The 18218-nt window shown below is 36.1% G+C and overlaps 2 protein-coding genes and 1 long non-coding RNA gene across 10 annotated transcripts in view; 2 read left to right on the forward strand and 1 right to left on the reverse strand.

Annotated features, from left to right (window-relative positions):
• The window catches only part of WDR20 (WD repeat domain 20), an 83112-nt gene that overhangs the window by 53193 nt on the left and 11701 nt on the right, over positions 1-18218 (forward strand). For 3 of the 4 annotated variants that reach the window (XM_032777375.2, XM_032777378.2, XM_032777379.2), the window contains one exon: positions 7833-8710. The exons of the other annotated variant lie outside the window; for it this stretch is intronic. In XM_032777375.2, coding sequence (XP_032633266.1) covers positions 7833-7886 — 54 coding nt within the window. In that variant the 3' untranslated portion in view covers positions 7887-8710. Of the gene's footprint in view, positions 1-7832; positions 8711-18218 lie in introns of those variants that run through there. 4 annotated transcript variants of the gene reach the window in all.
• On the forward strand, positions 10733-12618 carry LOC142046790 (uncharacterized). Its single transcript, XR_012655837.1, has 2 exons — positions 10733-11518; positions 11568-12618. It is a non-coding gene; the product is annotated as an uncharacterized LOC142046790 (long non-coding RNA).
• MOK (MOK protein kinase) overlaps positions 14282-18218 on the reverse strand; it is a 33981-nt gene continuing 30044 nt past the window's right edge. For 4 of the 5 annotated variants that reach the window (XM_032777385.2, XM_032777381.2, XM_032777387.2 and 1 more), the window contains one exon: positions 17549-18202. In XM_032777385.2, coding sequence (XP_032633276.1) covers positions 18122-18202 — 81 coding nt within the window. In that variant the 3' untranslated portion in view covers positions 17549-18121. Of the gene's footprint in view, positions 18203-18218 lie in introns of all 5 variants that reach the window. The other variant, XM_032777382.2, reaches the window with a different exon arrangement.

Genomic DNA, 18218 nt, shown 5'->3' on the forward strand with positions numbered 1-18218 from the left:
TACTGAAAATTGTTGGCCTGCTTATGTTTCAATAATGAATTTCATGTCAGTTAATTTACTGTGGCACAACTTAGGTGTAAAATTAAACAAGATTTTTTTTCCTGCATTTCTACCAAGTCTGTATACTTGAGTTTGTTAAAGATTGATATGTTAGATGATACTGTACAAAGTTGTATTGACTATATCTTTAGTGCAAATCAAAAGAAAATTCATATGTATTTCCTTTTTACACTTCCATCTAATTTCTTGACAACTTGAATAAATTTCATAGAGCCTTTCTAACATGAAATATTGTTAAATTAACTGTTGCAATAATTAAGCTTTAATAAGTATTGTTGGTATATTTATAATTTTAAAAATTCAAGTTTGTTTCATACTGCTTATTTTTTTAGCTATTCTGTTGTCACTGTTACAGCTGAAGAACCTTACTAAATACTTGACATTACAAAATTTGCTGGGGTTGTCCTCTGTATACTGACGTTAAATAAAATGTGTGACTGAACTGTAAATGTAGATAATTTTCAATAGTCCTTTTCACATCTAAGTTCTGAAAGCTGGATGTAACAAATTAAAGGTTTTTTCTATATGCTATACATACCTTGCTGAACATCTGGCTGCAGTGAAACTGCTAGCTTTTTAGCTGCCATTTTATAATTCAAGGGATTGACTAAATCATGCAAATTTTGAGTAAATCTTTCAGAAATTTGTTCTTAAGTTGATATTAAATCAAATGTGGGATTAGATCTGTCACTTCTAACTTTGAACTATGTTGTAAAGTTCACATGTTTTCTTTTAAAATCCTTAAATATGAGAATAATTAAATAAATTGTTTTAAACTCATATTTAGTAATTCAGACATTGATAAATTAGGCTGTCAATGTGTATCCATCAAGCAGCAGTTGGAATGGAGAATTTGTCTTTGGACTCTACAGGAGCTCTTTCCCCTATGGATTCCAGTTCAGGCTGTGCTTCTCAGTCACAACCTTAAGTAGACCTTGAGGCTTACTATAGAAAACTGAGTTCACAGCTCTAACAATGTGGGCTTTATTCAACAGAGAAGAGAATTCAGGTGCTTTCAACCTATAAATAATATCATAGGGCCAGAACAGACCAACTTTGACATTGACTTTGACTTTGATAGTCAAGTTAGGCACATATTAAATGCTGCCCACTCACTTCCATCAGAGGTACATGGGGACAGCTCAGCAAGATTCTCCTCCCTTAAAGCAGAGTTCCAGGTTTATTCACATAAGCAATCAACAAAGATGATATTCAGGAAGTTGTTTCTCGGGTTAGGGCTTTTCTAGCAGGACCTTCAAATTCTCCTTATTTCATCGACCTAAATTCTAGAGTCATTGTGGGCCCTGGCAAGCTGAGATCAGTTTCCATGTTGGTGAGATTCCTCTGTAGCTTTCTGATGGGAAAAGCTTCTTTCCTTATTATTGGATTTAAACACTGGATGGTCTTCTGGCACTTCAAGAAATAGTGAAGTGAATGACCTTAATGTAGCTGGGCCTGGTAGCACTTTTGAAAGCATGTGCTGAGAGGCCAGGTGAAATTCGTCCTGACGGCTGGCTTGCTGTGGGAACACCTGATTGTCAAATGTCATGTAATTGAGAATTGTTTGCTCAAAGAAGTTCCACAGGAATTAGTGGGAATATGAAAGCAATCTGGCTTCCCCCTGTTCTACAGTCAGAATGGACACTTTGGTAAAAGATGTCTCCCAGCTGTAACCTGGCTTTTACTTTCCTTTTTAAATATCTCATGCACAAAAGTCCTTAAGGAAATAGTGTGATCATGCTCTAGTCTGACTTGAAAGTTCAGATTTAGGTGGCACATCTGTCTTCACTATGTTCCATCCATTCACTCTTATCAGATTGAGAGTTTACATATTCTTGGCTGCTGTAGTTTCTATACAAAATTAAATTTGCCTGGTTTCTCTCAAATTGCTTTTTTTGACCTGACCCATAACCTAAATCTTGCCAAAAGTTCTAGTTTCAAAAGGCTAGAGGATGCTGCTCTCTGTACCTAAGTATATGAGTGAGTCCTTTCCTCCTAAACTAGGTCCCATGCCTAGGTGGTAGATTAGGATCCTGTTAGCAAAAGCATGTGCGCGCTTCAGCAGGCTTTAGAGAAGATAAACAAGGCAGTTACACATTTACATTGTACATAAACTCATGAGGTATAGTCTGCCTCTTGGACACAGGTGCGTAGCATATCTAAACTGAAGTGTTAAGAGCCCTTAAGGTATGGTATACTTATCTAATCTCTCTGGATGTCTGAGGCAAAGAGGGTTTTTACATGGATTGTCTATAGATAGTGGAACTTTAGTAATCTGCCTTTTTGTCACACAAGGATGGAAATACACTTCAGTAATGAAATATATCCCTATACACTAGTATATACCGGAAGTAAAATTGCATCTGAATCACTTGTGTTGCTGCTGCACACGTTTACAAGGTACTTCATCCTGCTAGTACACAAACTATACTCAGGCATGTGACATTACTACAGCAAAACAAGAAAAGGCAAGTAGATACTTCAGCACCAAACGTAAAATTTCCATAAAGTGAATAAATATTAAAAAGAAACAAAACAAATAAGCATTTTAAATAGAAATGCCCGTAACATCAGCTTTCCCGGAACCACTCTCTCCCAGACTCTCCCAGTTCTTTTCAAGAAGTCTTCCGCTATACGGTGGGTGTATGTTCATAAAGGATTTGCCGTTTTAAAAAAAAATAACTAATACCAGTTCGCAAACTAATCTGATGACTCCATTAGGAATTCTTTTAGTATGATCTAGTAAAGAAATTCAGGTAGCTCAATGCCTCATCTTTACACTTGAACACTTACCTGAGCAAGCTACTGTTTGAGGTCTGATCTAAACAAAATTTGTACCAGTTTAACTAAAACTGGTCTTAAAAAATTTTAAATCAATGCAACTTTGTGTGTGGATACTCTTATATTGGTTTAATTTGCATCTTAAAACTTAGAGGCGCAAGACTAGCTAACAAGTTGAAAATTGGATAGTAGTGTCCAAGCAAGGCTTTATTCTGGTTTAGTTTTAATCATTTAAGACCTGATTTATACTGCTGTGGCTTGATGGTGATTGTATAAAGAAGCCCTAATATATCAAGCATACCATATAGCACCTAGCTACCACCATATTCATTGGTTCACATTTTTCAGTTTCTCAATGAAAAACACCAACTTATCTATTGTTCCATCTTTGACTCTAATCAATTTTATCTTCATTCATATAAGAATATTTGTAACCCTATGGTGACTTTGATCAGTATTAATCTTATTCCTTATTTCATATTCACCAAGTATTAGTCTGAATTTCAAAATCTTTCAACTATCAGGCTCAGCTGCTATAATCTGGAAACTGCATTATAAATTTTTGTCTTCACACACTACTTCAGCCTCAAAAGGTATTTCAGAAGTTTTGCAAGTTCTTCATGAAGGTGAATTAAAAAAAAAATCAAAATGCCATCAGTACTGAGAATTGTGGTACTCATGTTTTTTTTAAAGGCAGTCTCTTCTGAAAAGAAAATGCAAATATGGCTGGTTAAGAACTTGATTAGAATATTCTTTCTGAGGTCTAATGCCTTTGCTAGATTTGCAGGATAGGGAATGAAAAGCTAAATGATTTTAAAGTTTGAGCATGCTCAATGAATATTGTATGATTTCAGTCCTGCCCTCTTTATGAAATCACAGTATATGTTCTGGCAGGCCTGACTATCATTTGGTAGGCCAAGGGACAGTTGCCGAAACAACTTGCATTTGAGAGAACACTGCAAAATCCTCCACCGAAAAGACCCGTCTTAACAGTAGGAACAAGGAAAAATATACATGACTTCAGTATATCTTCTCACCCTGGGCTTTCTGCAATTTTTGATGCATTCTATGTTCTGTAACTTAAAGAGGTTCAGACATCGTAACCTGAACAGAGACTTCCTCCAAAACAAAAAAAGCAGTGGCAAAACTATGAACTTCACACCTTACTCCATTCACCTTAGTAGGAAGAACTTCAAAGCTTGACAAGGGGTAACTTTTTTTTCCTCTTGTAGTTTGTGGGGTTTTTAATTGGAAATTCCTGATTTGAGTGTCTCATGTCCCATGAATGCTGTTCTAATTAAACATTTAATAAAGATAAATGCAAAAAATTAATGCAGTTATTTAAGATGTCAGCAATCACTTTTAATTTGCCCTTGCTGCATGCACACTAAGTATATTCTGTTCCTTGTTTGCTGAATACATAGCTTAATATAACTTATTTTGGTGCACAGTATGCATTGTGTGCACAACAGAGCTGAAGTTGCTGTAAGAATCTGAATTTCTTTGTACTTTAAGAACATAAGAACGGCCATACTGGGTCAGACCAAGAATCCATCCAGCCCAGTATCCTGTCTACCGACAGTGACCAATGCCAGGTGCCCCTGACTTTGACTTGGGCAGCATTACTGTTTCATTAGCAGGATTTTTTGTATTTAAGAATTACTTTAAGTTTCTGTAACTTGTGTTCTGTCTTATCTTCTCTGGTCTATCCAAGAGTGGTTCAGTAAAGAGGCAAATGGCCTTCTGCAATTTTCATTTCTTTGCTTCTTTCCTTCTTGAACATAAGTTTTCCTCACCAAATTTTTATGATCATCCTCAGACCAAAATTCACATCCATATTCATAGTTTAAAGCCAGAAAGGGACCATTATGATTATTTTTATATATATATATATATATATATATATATATATATAGGCTGATCACCAGTATAACACAGGGTAAAGAACCTCACCTAATAACTTCTGCATCAAACCCATAATTTGAGATAAAGCATGTCACTTCAAAAGATATCTAGTCTTGATTTAAAGACTTCAAATTACAAATTTCAATTTTGTTATATGTAATCTGTGCTACTCATTTTCATCCTTGGTCTTAATATGAATTATACTACTAAAATTGGTACTCATCAGACTGTATTGGCTTAATATTAGCTTTTCACATTCAAAGTGCTGTACAAACATCTAGTCTTCATAGACCACTCTGAAGTAGATAAGCAATTATCCTAACTGTATAGATGGCCACCTGAACCAGGCTGTACCTTGCCCCAAACTGCAGAAAGTATTTCAGAGCAGGAATTAAAATTCAGGAGTGCCTATTGTCCAGTCCTGTATTCAAACTATTCAACCTTTTTTTTTCCTGATGATGAAGTGTTCGTAGCCCAGGAGATAAGGATGAGAATCAACCCAGTCTGGGTCCTAACGACTTGAATGCTGAAGATCATAGGGTATGTGGTACCACATTGAATGGTGGTAGTGCTTTCTAGAATAGCCCCTTTTTAAAGCCCAACTGTATATAGCAAAACACAAGAGGTGATTGCATTTCAAATAAGGGTTCTCTTAACATTCACAAGGAATAGTGTCTGTTTCTTTAAAAGCAAAGAGTCCTGCGGCACCTTACAGACTAACAGACATATTGGAGCATGAGCTTTCGTGAGTGGATATTCACCCACGAAAGCTCATGCTCCAATACGTCTGTTGGTCTATAAGGTGCCGCAGGACACTCTGCTGCTTTTACAGATCCAGACTAACACGGCTACCCCGCTAATACTTGTCTATTTCTTGTTTGTCATGGCACGTGGACACTGTGGTCAGAGCCTATTAGAAATACCTTGTCCTTTACACCATCTTTATAGGATTTAATTTATGCTTCACAATCATGGGATTACTAGCATATGCACATTCAGACCCCTGATTAATTTTTCATTAACAAGATTAGGAATATTGGTACCTGATTGTTTTTAAATCTGAAGGCTGGTGTCCAAATGGATGTTTAACTACAGAATATCCTTTTCCACTGCATTTTAAGTTACTTGATACGTGTAATCTTTCAAGAAAATGCAAAATTGTTTTGGTGTCATGGTTAGGATTCACAGACTCCTGGAATGTGGTATGTGATAACACTGTAAACTCTGCTTGTGATTCAGCATTCTGATGTATTCATCACACATTTTATTCACTATTTTTTTTGTTTAAAAAAGACTTTTGGTAACTTTTTCGGACATGCCCAATGACTTAGATGCTGTTAAAAATTTTACCCTTTATGTACAGTTCCACTCCCTATGAATCCTCCTCCTCCGAGAGAAGGAAGGCAAACCCTACCATTCCTCCTTCCATGTAATGCTGAACTCTGAAATGTGCAACTTTGTAAGGCCTGAATATCACATTTGTATATTTCATGACTGAGCCACAAATCTACTTCACTGCATAAATTATATGAAAATCAGTTATGGATTGCATAAACAGCAAAATAAAACAATTGCAGATGCTACTTACAGAGGGCAGTCTAAGGTGTAGCGTACCATACCACCTTCTGTGTACTTTTCTGCCATGAACCCCACCAATCCATATGGATGCACCCCATATCTGAATTGGTGGATCAGAGATTTTAAAGAAGAGGATGAGTTTACCTGAAATTAGTTTTTTTTTTTTGTTTTTTTTTTTGGTGACTCAGATCCACGAATCCAGAACCTCTTCCACTTCTGTTTGTGGTTTAAGAGAACAGGGATTTTTTTCTTTAGTAGGGGTTCCTGGATACTTGGATCCAAGCAAGAAAGAGCTCCTATAGACCTTGAAGATGTCACTAATTCTGCATTCCTATTGTTAGTTGCATCTGATCTTGTCTAGCTTGATGGATCTGAGTCACAGGAATGTAATTTAGAGGTAAGAAACAATTACTAAAAGTGTGTGGGGGGGGTGTTTTTTAGCTATATAGCAAGGGAAAGTGAAGTCATGTTAATCGGGGTACTTTAGGCTTAGCAGGTATTTAGTTCTTCAGGCTGTTAGCACTCTTCTTGCACTTGTCACTTAGTTATTAAAAAAACAAACCTGCCTTTTGGTGAAGATGTTTGTTTTTAAATCTGAAGGCTGGTGTCCAAATTGAAATTCAATCATTACATTTCTTGCAATGAATGACATAGGGAAAAGCTTCTTGATCACCTGGCAGCCATGTACATAAGTCAAAAGCAGAAAATACCTCTTTTTATTATACTATCGAAACCAGTTATCAACAAGAACCATATGCAGCTAAGAAGGCTGCATAATTCTTAAGCTGCAAATCTGAAATATAAGCAAGCCACTATTGATTTGTAGTGCATTTCAATAAGGTGGTAAACTTATGAAAAATTAATACTTACCTAAATCCAAACTTAAATGGTACTGCAAAACTTAATGTGAATTCTCTGAGTCTCCCTGCCACACTCATTGTCTGTCTTTTCCAGGCATTCTCATTCCCAACTAACATATAGGAATATTTCTTAAAATATTTCTTAAACTGTTTGCTATTTAGCATCAGCAGATGAGAACTTTGGATTCTTGCCAGTAGTGTTAACATTAATGGAAGTTAACTGTCTAATTTTTTTCTTGATGGCAGAGGAGACACACTGTCTGTGTAGTGCCCATTTGCTGTATATTTAACCATTAGTTCAAAGGATACTTACTATTTGTGGACTGTGGTATAAAAAGTGTCCAGAACTTGCCAGTGGCTTAAGAAAAATGCAAGGCAAACTAAGATCAAACATTTGCAACAAATTCAGTATCCTAAACACATTTATTAATCTGTCCCAATAACATTGTTTTGAACATTATTAAGCAGGGAAAATGAAATGTTTCATATAGGAATCTGGCACATTATTTTTTGAGGAATAAAGGTAATATGTTAGTGAGTGCCCGTACATACAAACCTTTGTACTGACAAATTTATCTGCTGCAGATTAATTTTTTAAGTTAATGTCAGGCTCTCTTGCTGGATTAATGTAAACTGCTTTGTTTGCAGGGTTTATTGTCATCCCAAAACCAGGCCAATTCTCCAAGTGGAACTGTAGTATAGCCATCACACTACTGCTAGCGAATCTTTGAACACAGGACAAGAAGTAATGACAGTGGAACCAGGAGCTGTTCTTCATGCAGAGAGCATCAGAAATTATAAAATGGCAGAGTGTCAACTTGGAATTATGTGAATCACATAATACTTTGCAAAAGAATAATGTAATGAATTCTTAGTATGGCTAATACTTCTAGGCTGCTCACCCAAAGAAGAATTTTCGTTTTAAAAAAGAAATGCTTCATTTGGTGTTGCAGCAAAAATTATTTTTTCTCACTTTTTTCTTTATACTTTTTCAAGTTTGGTGTAATTTAATCTATATATAGAGAGAGAGAGGTGTAAAATAAAGTGTTTCTTAAATCCAAGTAAGTTCAATGGTTATATAAACTAGTACTTCACCATTGATTGTTTTTTGCACTGATTTTTTTTTTAACCAGAGATGGTTAGAAGACAGCCTGGAATGCACTCATGGAAAACGAAAGTCATTACTTTCTGGCTTAATGTAATTCAGGAAGATGGATGCTGCAATCATAGTTTTTTGTTCGTTTTTTTAAAAAAAATTGTTTGCACTTAAATAGTTTAATGCTAGTAGAGAATTACTTTAAAATGGGTATTCAGAAACCCAGAAAAGCTATGTTGTGGAGAAAAGATATCCTTTGTATCTATGAACATTTATTTTAATATTGTTTCCAATTGCAATCAGCTCTGTATTATATGTTTAAATGTAATTCAGTGCTTGGGAGGAAAATGGATCAGTACACTAGTAATTTTCATCATCTAAAAGATATTTCTAATTCTGAAAATACATATTAAACTATCTTGAATATGCAGTTTTGTTTACGTTGTTTTAAATTGGATCGATTTTTGATGTAATCAATCTTTTGAATTAAATGTTGGGTACAGAAATACACTCTAATCCTTGTAGAACACATTCCTTTTTATTAAAACCTTTTGCATCAGGAACACTTTCATATTTAATGTTGCTTAATTGGATTAGGGAAATGAAATTAGAAATTTTCTCCTGCACTTCTTCCTATTACAATTTACCTTTGAATACATTTTCCAGACATTAAAACCCAATATTTACTAAAATAGGAGCCTCAGATTTTTGCAGTATAGTGATTTCTTATGCCTTTTAATAGTTGCATTTTAGTGCAGTTTAATACTGTACTTGTCTAAAAATTGTTTTAATCTTAATTGTTGAACTGCATTGACTTTCAAGCTAGTGCTTTTTATCTAGACAACTATGATAGTGTAGTAGGTGCATACACTTTGATTTTTACAATCTAAAATTAGGTACTAAAATAGTGGAGTAGATTGTATTTTGGAACAACTTGCTGTGCTAAAAAAATCAGATGTCCTTGCTATCAATTTAAAATTTGAGGTAAATATCCAAGTATTTTCATAATCTAGTGCTACTTGATAGTGGTTGATACTAAATTAGTTTTTATTAGCAAAACAAAGGCCATTTCATCCCTTCCAGTATTTTCTGCAAGGGGATGAAAGGAATGAAGAATGTGCTACCCTGGATCAAAATCCAGCACAAAGGGTGATTGAGATGATATGGCAACATCTTCTCACTTCCTCTGCCCTGCTTAAGCCCCTTCTGACTCTATTGTTGGGCTTCTTCTGAACTTTGCAGATGTGCAGGTAGGAGGTGATACAAGCAACAGCCACCTTAGCTCTGCTCTGGGATTCATATCCTTCAAGATGGAAGAACTTTCCAAAAGTCAGTTTAATGCTGATACTGAAGACATGATCTGGGCCTAAATTACCAACAAACTTTATCCCAGGTTCCAACAACATCTTTGTATAAAATTTATAGTTGAACAGAATTTTCTTTAATCACAAGATACTAATACTCTACTGTCATTTTAGAATAAACCACATAATTATATACACAATTAGAGTTAGAAGGGACTATGAGGCTCATCTAGTCTAACTTGCCAAGAAAGCAGGTTTGTTGTGTCTAAACCATCCAAGACCAATTGCTATCCAGCCTCTTTTTTGAAAGCCTCTATGAAGGAGCTTCCACAATCTCCCTAGGCAATCTGTTTCATTGTCCTATTGTCAGGAAGTTTTTCCTGAGATTTAGTCTAAATCTGTTTGCAACACTGGAGAAGCTCAAACTTTAGCAAGCCTCATGTTGTTCCACATATCAGTTTTATAAAAGTTAAAGCCTCACTCCTGTTTCCACTGAAGATAAATTTTGCTGTTTACTTCAATGGAAGAATCATCAGACCTGTGATTTTATGCAGTTCAGGTTTATTTAATCCTTGAATATAAACAAACCAGGTTGAAAATGTCAGTTTAACAATCATTAAAATTCTAACTTTACCTTCCTTATTTAAATGTCTCCAAATTTGATTTAGGTAAATATGGAAATAGTGAGACACTTGGTTGCAATATATTTTAAATTCTTAAACTGATTTTTAAACATACAGTGGAGACAGACTGAGTATGCTATTACCACATACTCTGAGCAGTTACCTTCTGGGTTGTATTCAGATCGCTAACCAAATTAGAAAAGACAAAGTTGTTACTGTCTGACAACCATTCACTGGTCTATGTAAAATGGGCTGATCTGTGGATAGCTTTCTTTATCATGACATTGATTGGCACCATTGGCATAGAAACAAAGCACTGAATAGAAACCAATTTTCTGTCCATCTTCTGTAAAAAGGGTTAAAAGTACTTTGTTTAGAAGAAGCTCCTCTTTCCCCATGTTTAGAAACTTTCATGGCTGCACCCAAGTCAAATTCTTTTGCTAAATAGACTTCATTTCTTGGTTTTGTTATTCCTGCACCCTTCACACACCTTGTAAGAAGTAGACTTGAAAATATCACCCTTTCCCTAAATTATATTTTTTTATTGTGACCATGTTCTGTGAACACAACAATCACTTAAAATAAGGGTGTCAGTCTGTCCTGTTTTCAAGCTGTAAGACTCATACTTGAATGAAACTGATTATCATTTTGTCTCAAAACAAGCTTCAAGAAGCAAAGTAACTAGAACAAACAGTTTAAATACTATATTGTTGGGTCAAGTACTTGCAAAAATCGATGTCCAAAAAGAACTATTTACATGTAATTTTAAAAAATCCTGTGGGGAGTATGAAAATGAGTTGGCTTTCCACCCAAACATTGCGGCATTCGACTACTTGCCTGATAATTTGAAAGTGAAATTGACTAGAAATCATAGAAGTGAATAGACTAGGTAGTTTTAAACTGACATGCAAAAAAGTAAACAGCATAAATAGTTATTTAATTTGTCCTATTGCCCTATTCCAAGTGCTCAGGTATTCAGAATATTATTCTACATTTGGATGCAGAGTTAAGTAGTCTTAAACCTGAAATATTGAATATAGTTCAAATGATGAAAGGAATTCTTCAGTGAAAGTGCGGTCACTTGAAAAGATCTACCTATTTAAGACCTTATTCAGCAAAACGCTTATGAGCATATGTAATTTGAAGAGACTGGAGCATGTGCTTAATTTTAAGCACATGGGTAATCAATCCCTGCTCAACAAAGCACTCATCACTCTTACCATGGAAGGAACCCAGTCCTGCATGCCTCATTCAGAATGATCCCAGGAAATACGCCCTTTACAAATCTGCTTTTTAACAACAACCCCCAAAGTTTTGCCAGATCAATAGTTGAACTCTAAGTAGACTGGCAATTCTCAAGTCAGATCATGTATCTTCTGGGTGTACATGTTCAACCTCTAGTGTGGATAACTGGTATACAATATAAAAAAAAACAAAAACAAAGCAAGCCCTAACATTGCACAATAAAAACAGTGAATATCCTATTTAGATGATTTTGTATTTTGCATAAGTCATGTGATATAATTTAAAATATTTCAATGTTTATATAGTGTATTGATCAGAACAAGACATTCTTAAAAATTTTAGGAAACAAAAAAAATCCCCAAATTTTTAAACCGGAGGAGAAAATACATCATTGCATATTGAACACAAGTCATTTTTTTGCACTAAAGCAAACTGATTGCTGGATGAGAGGAAATTATAGTATGGCTTTGCTTGGCAAGCTTACTCTATAAAATGGCATTGTGGGGGTTCCGTGTTTCTCAGTTAATTCCCAATTTGCTTATTTTACAATTGAAGCTTTTTCTAACTCCTAACCTGACAAGCTCAAGCTGGGTTTCCCTAAATGTTAGCACCCTTCGTAAAGGTTCTGCACGTCCAAGTATGCCCTCATTATGCAGTCCCCAGAGCTTTCAGGGTTCACAGTGACATAATGGACTCTAACTGGAATTTAGTAAATAATAGTTCTAGAAATAGAATCGAGCTCCCATTGTTGGCTGTATTGGTTCTGGGAGTCTAAAAAGAGGTAAAAGCATATTGTAGTATATGACAATACACAAAATCAAAGGTGCATTTTTACATATGTTCAACTCTGAAGAGACTACACTTAAATTTTCATACTTGGAAATATGTCATTTCTGATAACTGGTATTCACGCTAAAGCTAGTGATTGTCACTCTGCCACATTGACAAATTGGTGAAAATGAGAATTTTGCATCTGAACAAAATGAACAAGGTTGGACTTTTATATAGATGAGTCCTTTTTTAAAAAGCTGCATATTAAATTGTCAGAAGTAAAACTAATGGCTTGCACAACTCTCTGCATGTTAATACAAATTCCAGGTAGACAAATGAAGGCAACTGCCATGCATATGAAATTAAATAAAACTGTTTAAAGATTAACTAACAAATCAATGTTGTATGAGTTTTATTAGTGCTGCAGCTAACTCAGGTAGCTAATTTGTTACCTTCTTCAGTTGAAACTTCTGATGTTTGTAAAGCACTGTGTCTATTTCGTAACCGCCCTCTGGGATATGTGTTACTTAAGCAGCTATTTTTCAGCAGGCCCTGCCTATTTTTTCTGGTGGTTATAGTCAGGCAGAGCAAGTGAAATATACAACTCTTATCTAGTAAAGCTAAGAATCACATTGGAATATCCTCTTCACTTAAATGCCCACTCAACACAGAAATAATGGTGTCAAAGATGGTGATGTTTTCATTGTTAAACCCTGTTAAACTAGTAAGCTCACAGCATAAGTCTGAAAAACTTTCTAAAGTCTGATGTGATAAAATTAAGTTCTCAAAGTGACATACTGTAGAGAGTGATTTTCTTAAGTTACTCTTCTTGGAAGCCTCTAGTTTGGCTTTTTCAAATAGTTTCCTTGAATAATGTTTAGGGCAGTGGCTTTTCATCCTGTGGTCTCTATTCCTGGGGGTCTGCAGACTAAGATTTCCAAAGGCATCTGCACTTCCATTTGAATTTTTTTTAGGAGTCCACAAAAGAAGGTTGAAAACCACTGATGTAGGGTGTCCTAACAAGTTAGTCTGTTTCAAAATGCACAACTTAAGTAACAAACCTACTATGAGAGAGTCATGAAAGCAGTTTGGTTTCTGGCATACTTCTCATTTGTAATAACGCTTAGCTGTGAGGCATAATAGTAAAATAATTTCCTGTAAAATTCCACGTTTTCTTTTGGAATGGGAGTGTTACATGAAAGTAGGTGGTTTACTTGAATTATTTAGAATCACCTTGAGAAAAAACAGCTCTTAGGAAACAATCCAATGAAATTAACTTTATCTCTGACACTAGTAGATTGCTGCTGTGAACTCTGATCTACAGCATGAGCTTGAAAGAGTAGGACAGATGTAAGACTTTTAGAACCTGGAGAGACTGTGCTATTCATGTCAAATGGTGATCAACTTTATTTTTCAATTTGATCTTCTAATGAGCAGCCTGTAGTGAAATTTTGCAGCAGATCAAATGTTCTGGGGACTTGTATCCATCACTCTACTGAACAAGACTGTCCAGTGTATTCATCAAACAAGATAAGCTGATCAACTTTTAGAATGTAAATGCTCCCACAGGGTTGGCCTGTTGCTACTCTAGTTTTTAGAGAAGCTTCATTTCCTTGCTCTAAACATATACCTAAAGCCTTTTATCTTTAATGGAGAACACAGGTGCCTCTGACACTTCTGCATTCTTTCAATCTGATTTGAATCCTTGACAGGAAGGTCACCCAGCTACTATAGTATAGTACAGGGGTAGGCAACCTATGGCACGTGCCAAAGGCGGCACACGAGCTGATTTTCAGTGGCACTCACAGTGCCCAGGTCCTGGCCACCGGTCTGAGAGGCACTGCATTTTAATTTAATTTTAAATGAAGCTTCTTAAACATTTTTAAAACATACAACAATAGTTTAGTTATATATTATAGAAAGACACCTTCTAAAAATGTTAAAATGTATTACTGGCACACAAAACCTTAAATTAGAGTGAATAAATGAAGACTCGACACACCACTGCTAAAAGGTTGCTGACCCCTGGTGTAGTATCTTGCAATACAAAAATCATATTGTGCTTTTTTTTTTTTTTTTTTTTTTTTTTTGCTCTTGCTCCCTCACAACATTGAAGATTTGCCAGGAATCTTGTATTTCTTAGCTCCTTCTTTGGAAAACTAATGTAACAGCTTCCATCCCACAAAGACATCTGATCCCAAACCTCTGTCCCAAATTTCTAAAGATAAAGAATAGTAGGCTACTGTTGTACCACAGATATGGATTTCTTTATCTTCCATTTCCTCAACACCAGTGTTGTACCCATGTAAACACACAGCACAGGTACTCATCCAGATACTGTTGAACTACTCTTCTTCAAACTCAATTATGGGTATTTTCTACTTGCACATCTCTTTATCATCCTAAATCACTTCAAACCCTTCCTTATTTTCCAGTTTATGAAAGGTGACTGATACCCCAGGAACTGTAAGTCAACTATCCAAGCCAGTGGTACATGGTGGTTGGCAGCACTGCAAGCAACCCCACAGATTCCCACTATTGGGCCTTGCCCCTATCCTACATTCTATGGAAATGCTTCCAGGGCTGAGAAAGTATTTACCTACTGAATAAGAACTGGAGTAAGAAACACATCTCACAGGCCAGCAAACAGCCATGAAATAATGATGAGGGTAGTGATCAGGTCAAATGTAAACTGGGGGCCAAACAGTGGGACTCTATGTTCCATGACCAGTACCCTTAGCCATACACCCTGCCATGCAATGAATTTGAGAGAATTTGCCTATGTCAGAACATATTACACTTTGAAAATTGGCTTTCCATGATATCTAGCTCTTCCATAGCATGTTCACCAGTAGACCTCAGAGCTTTACAAAGGAAGTATGTACCATATCCCCACTTTAGAGATCAGGAAACTGATGCACAAGAAGGTAAAGTGAGTTGTTCAAGATCACCTACTAGACCAGCAGGAGAGCTGAGAACAGAACCCAGCTCTGCGTCGTAGTGCAGTGCTCTATGCACTAGGCCACATAATCTTAGAAGACTTAGTAGGTATTTACTTTTTTTAATGTACACTTCTACCTCGATATAATGCTGTCCTTGGGAGCCAAAAAATCTTACCGTGTTATAGGTGAAACTGTGTTATACTGAACTTGCTTTGATCCACCAGAGTGCGCAGCTCCCCCCCGCCACTGCCTTACCGCATTATATCCACGTTTGTGTTATATCAGGTGGCATTATATCGAGGTAGCGGTGTATCACTGCCAAACTCTGTTCTGACATCTCTGTGGTTAGTAGAGAGAATGATACATGCTGAGATTTTAATGAAAAATAAAGTTAGTCACAGCATCTTATTTTCAAAGTGAGACGTGTTGATTTTATAACAGCCTAACTTTCAAATACCAAACAACTTGTGAAAAAAATTCTGGAAGTTAGGGCAAACTACAGCACCATTTTAGCTGTATGTAGACTGATTTGCTTAGGTCAGGTCTACACTACAAACTTACATCAGTATAACTATGTTGTTCAGGGGTGTGAAAAATCCACTCAAGTGACATAGTTATACTGAGCTACCGGCTGGCGTAGACAGTGCTATGTTGATGGGAGAGCTTCTGTTGACATAGCTACCAACTCTTGCAGAGGCAGATTAACTACACTGATAGGAGAAGCTCTCCCGGCAGCGTAGTAGCATCTTCATTAAAGTGCTACAGTGACATAGCTGCACTGGTGCAGCTGCAGTGTTGTACATGCAGACAAGCATTGAGTGTGACTGGATTTAATTTATCTTCACATTTAATGTCCTTTTATGAAAAAGTTGGGTGTAGTTTGGCTTATGTTTTTTTCTAATGAAGTGACCAGCCATCTAGCGCTAACAGTGCCATTCTACTGCCTATAAACAATAAGGTAACAAAGATTTAGGGTGACCAGCACACTCCTTACCACCAAACAACAATTACCTAGGAATTAGTTACCCACACAGACCATTACATTCTAAAACAATGTATGCATTAACAATTGAAGCCTGTAAGGGCCACGCATTTCCTGGGCATTAAAACTGCACCATCGCTGTGAGGCCTAAAGGCAACATCTTGATGAGAAGCCTACTGCCCCTGACACATGAACTGTTGGGATTTCTAGCAGGGTGCTGTTCCTGGATCTTGACTAATGGCTCCATTGTTTGTATTGAACTTTAGCTAGTTGATGTCTGATAAAACATGGGGAAAAGAGGTCTTCACTACTCTACATCACAAAGTCTATAGCATATGGTGTAGCTATACTTGCAAAGCCCCGTATTGGAAATGTAGTGCCTACTCAGCAAAAGGAGTTCTTTTGGCAGTATAGTTAAACCGCCTGCCCTGAACATAAGCTATACTGGCAAAAGGACTCCTCTTGTCAGTATAAGATGTGTCTACAGGGGGAAAGATGGGGGGGTGGTTTAACTATATTGATTGGGGGTGGGATTCTCCCTTCTGCCCCACTCTCCTACCTGACATAACAATGCTGGCAAAGCTTTCTAGTGTAGACTGGGTCTAGGGTGTTCTCCCATCAACTCCAATGAGTGCCTCAGCAGCACCAACATGAAGTGACTTAAGTTTAACTGCTGTCCACTAAGTTCTGACTAGCATATGTAAAACTGACTGGGCTCTTAATGATTTCACTCTGCTGCAGCCTGGAAAAGCTCTGAAGAGCAGCAGAGGCACTGGAGCTGTTTTTCAAACAGGAAGACATCCATTAATTTTCTAGATGTGAACAGCGTAACTTTTACAACCATAAAGGCTAGAATCTTTTTTAAGTGCACAGCTCATTATACAGAAATTATCTTAAGTACCTCCATATATGTCAGGAAAAGCTTCCCACTTAGGAATATCCAGAACTTGAAAAATCCAGTCCTAACATAGCTATATCTTCTATAGCTGAACTCCATTTGGTTCTGAAACTGTAAAGCCACTTTGTAACTGACAATTTTCCTTCTTACTAGGATACTGAAGTTTTAAAAATCAAACACATTGAACTCTTAGTCATTACCTTAAATGGTATCCCTCTGCTACAATGACCAAAATGCTATTTCTGAATTTTGTTGGCTTCTACAGCACAAAAAGCTGAGAATCTTATTAAATGAGCGCCTATAATTTGTGAAATGTGAAAAAATGGTCTAAATCCATATGCTGTTTCTTTACCACTATTTCAACCAACTAATTGCAAAACCACCAGAGTCAGTAAAGCTTTTGATTAATATAAAAGCATAGTTTAAGAAAGAAAAGGACACAAATGATAAAGATAGATTTGCTTATGAATCAGATATGTAACTGTACAGCTATCCTTTGCATATACAAGTAATTAAAACTATTTAACTTTACTGAAATCAGGTGTTTCTCAAATTATATCATAATCCATAAAATATTAACAAGACTTGAGCTTTGAAACTATCAACCTAATACAGGAGGTAATTATTTTCCAACATTGTCTATGCAACTAATATTTTCATCTGTTAAAAAGGTACAAAATGAACAGATCAAGTTTAACAAGTCTTAAATAACATCATAAACTATTTTGTATATAATATAAAACTTAATTACAAAATGTCATTCCTCCAACTAAAATCCTAAATTATCCATTTTTGTTTTTAAAAAATTAAAAAAAGTGAATTTGTTTAAAAGGGTTCAAGTATAAAGTGCATTTTGACCTGCCAAAATGGTGCTTAGATAAATATTGATACCATGCAGAAATAAAAGTACCGAAGTGCTAATAGTCTTGTAGTGTTTTCCTGCAGCATTTCAGGGAAACAAATATAAGGCACTATTGCTTTTGGTGTACCTTTGACAATAATATAGAAAGCATGGTTGAATCTGTTTCACTGTATACTCATGCTTTTCCTTACATTCCAAATATTTGACAAGCTGGTCAATATCCTCCACCTCTTCTTTCTATAGTGGGTAAGTGGTATTGTTTCATAGAAGACTTAAGCGCCTTCTGTTTTTCACACTGTTGAAAAAACGAT

The sequence above is a fragment of the Chelonoidis abingdonii genome, chromosome 4 (genome assembly GCF_003597395.2).
Source record: "Chelonoidis abingdonii isolate Lonesome George chromosome 4, CheloAbing_2.0, whole genome shotgun sequence".
Classification (NCBI taxonomy): domain Eukaryota; kingdom Metazoa; phylum Chordata; order Testudines; family Testudinidae; genus Chelonoidis; species Chelonoidis abingdonii.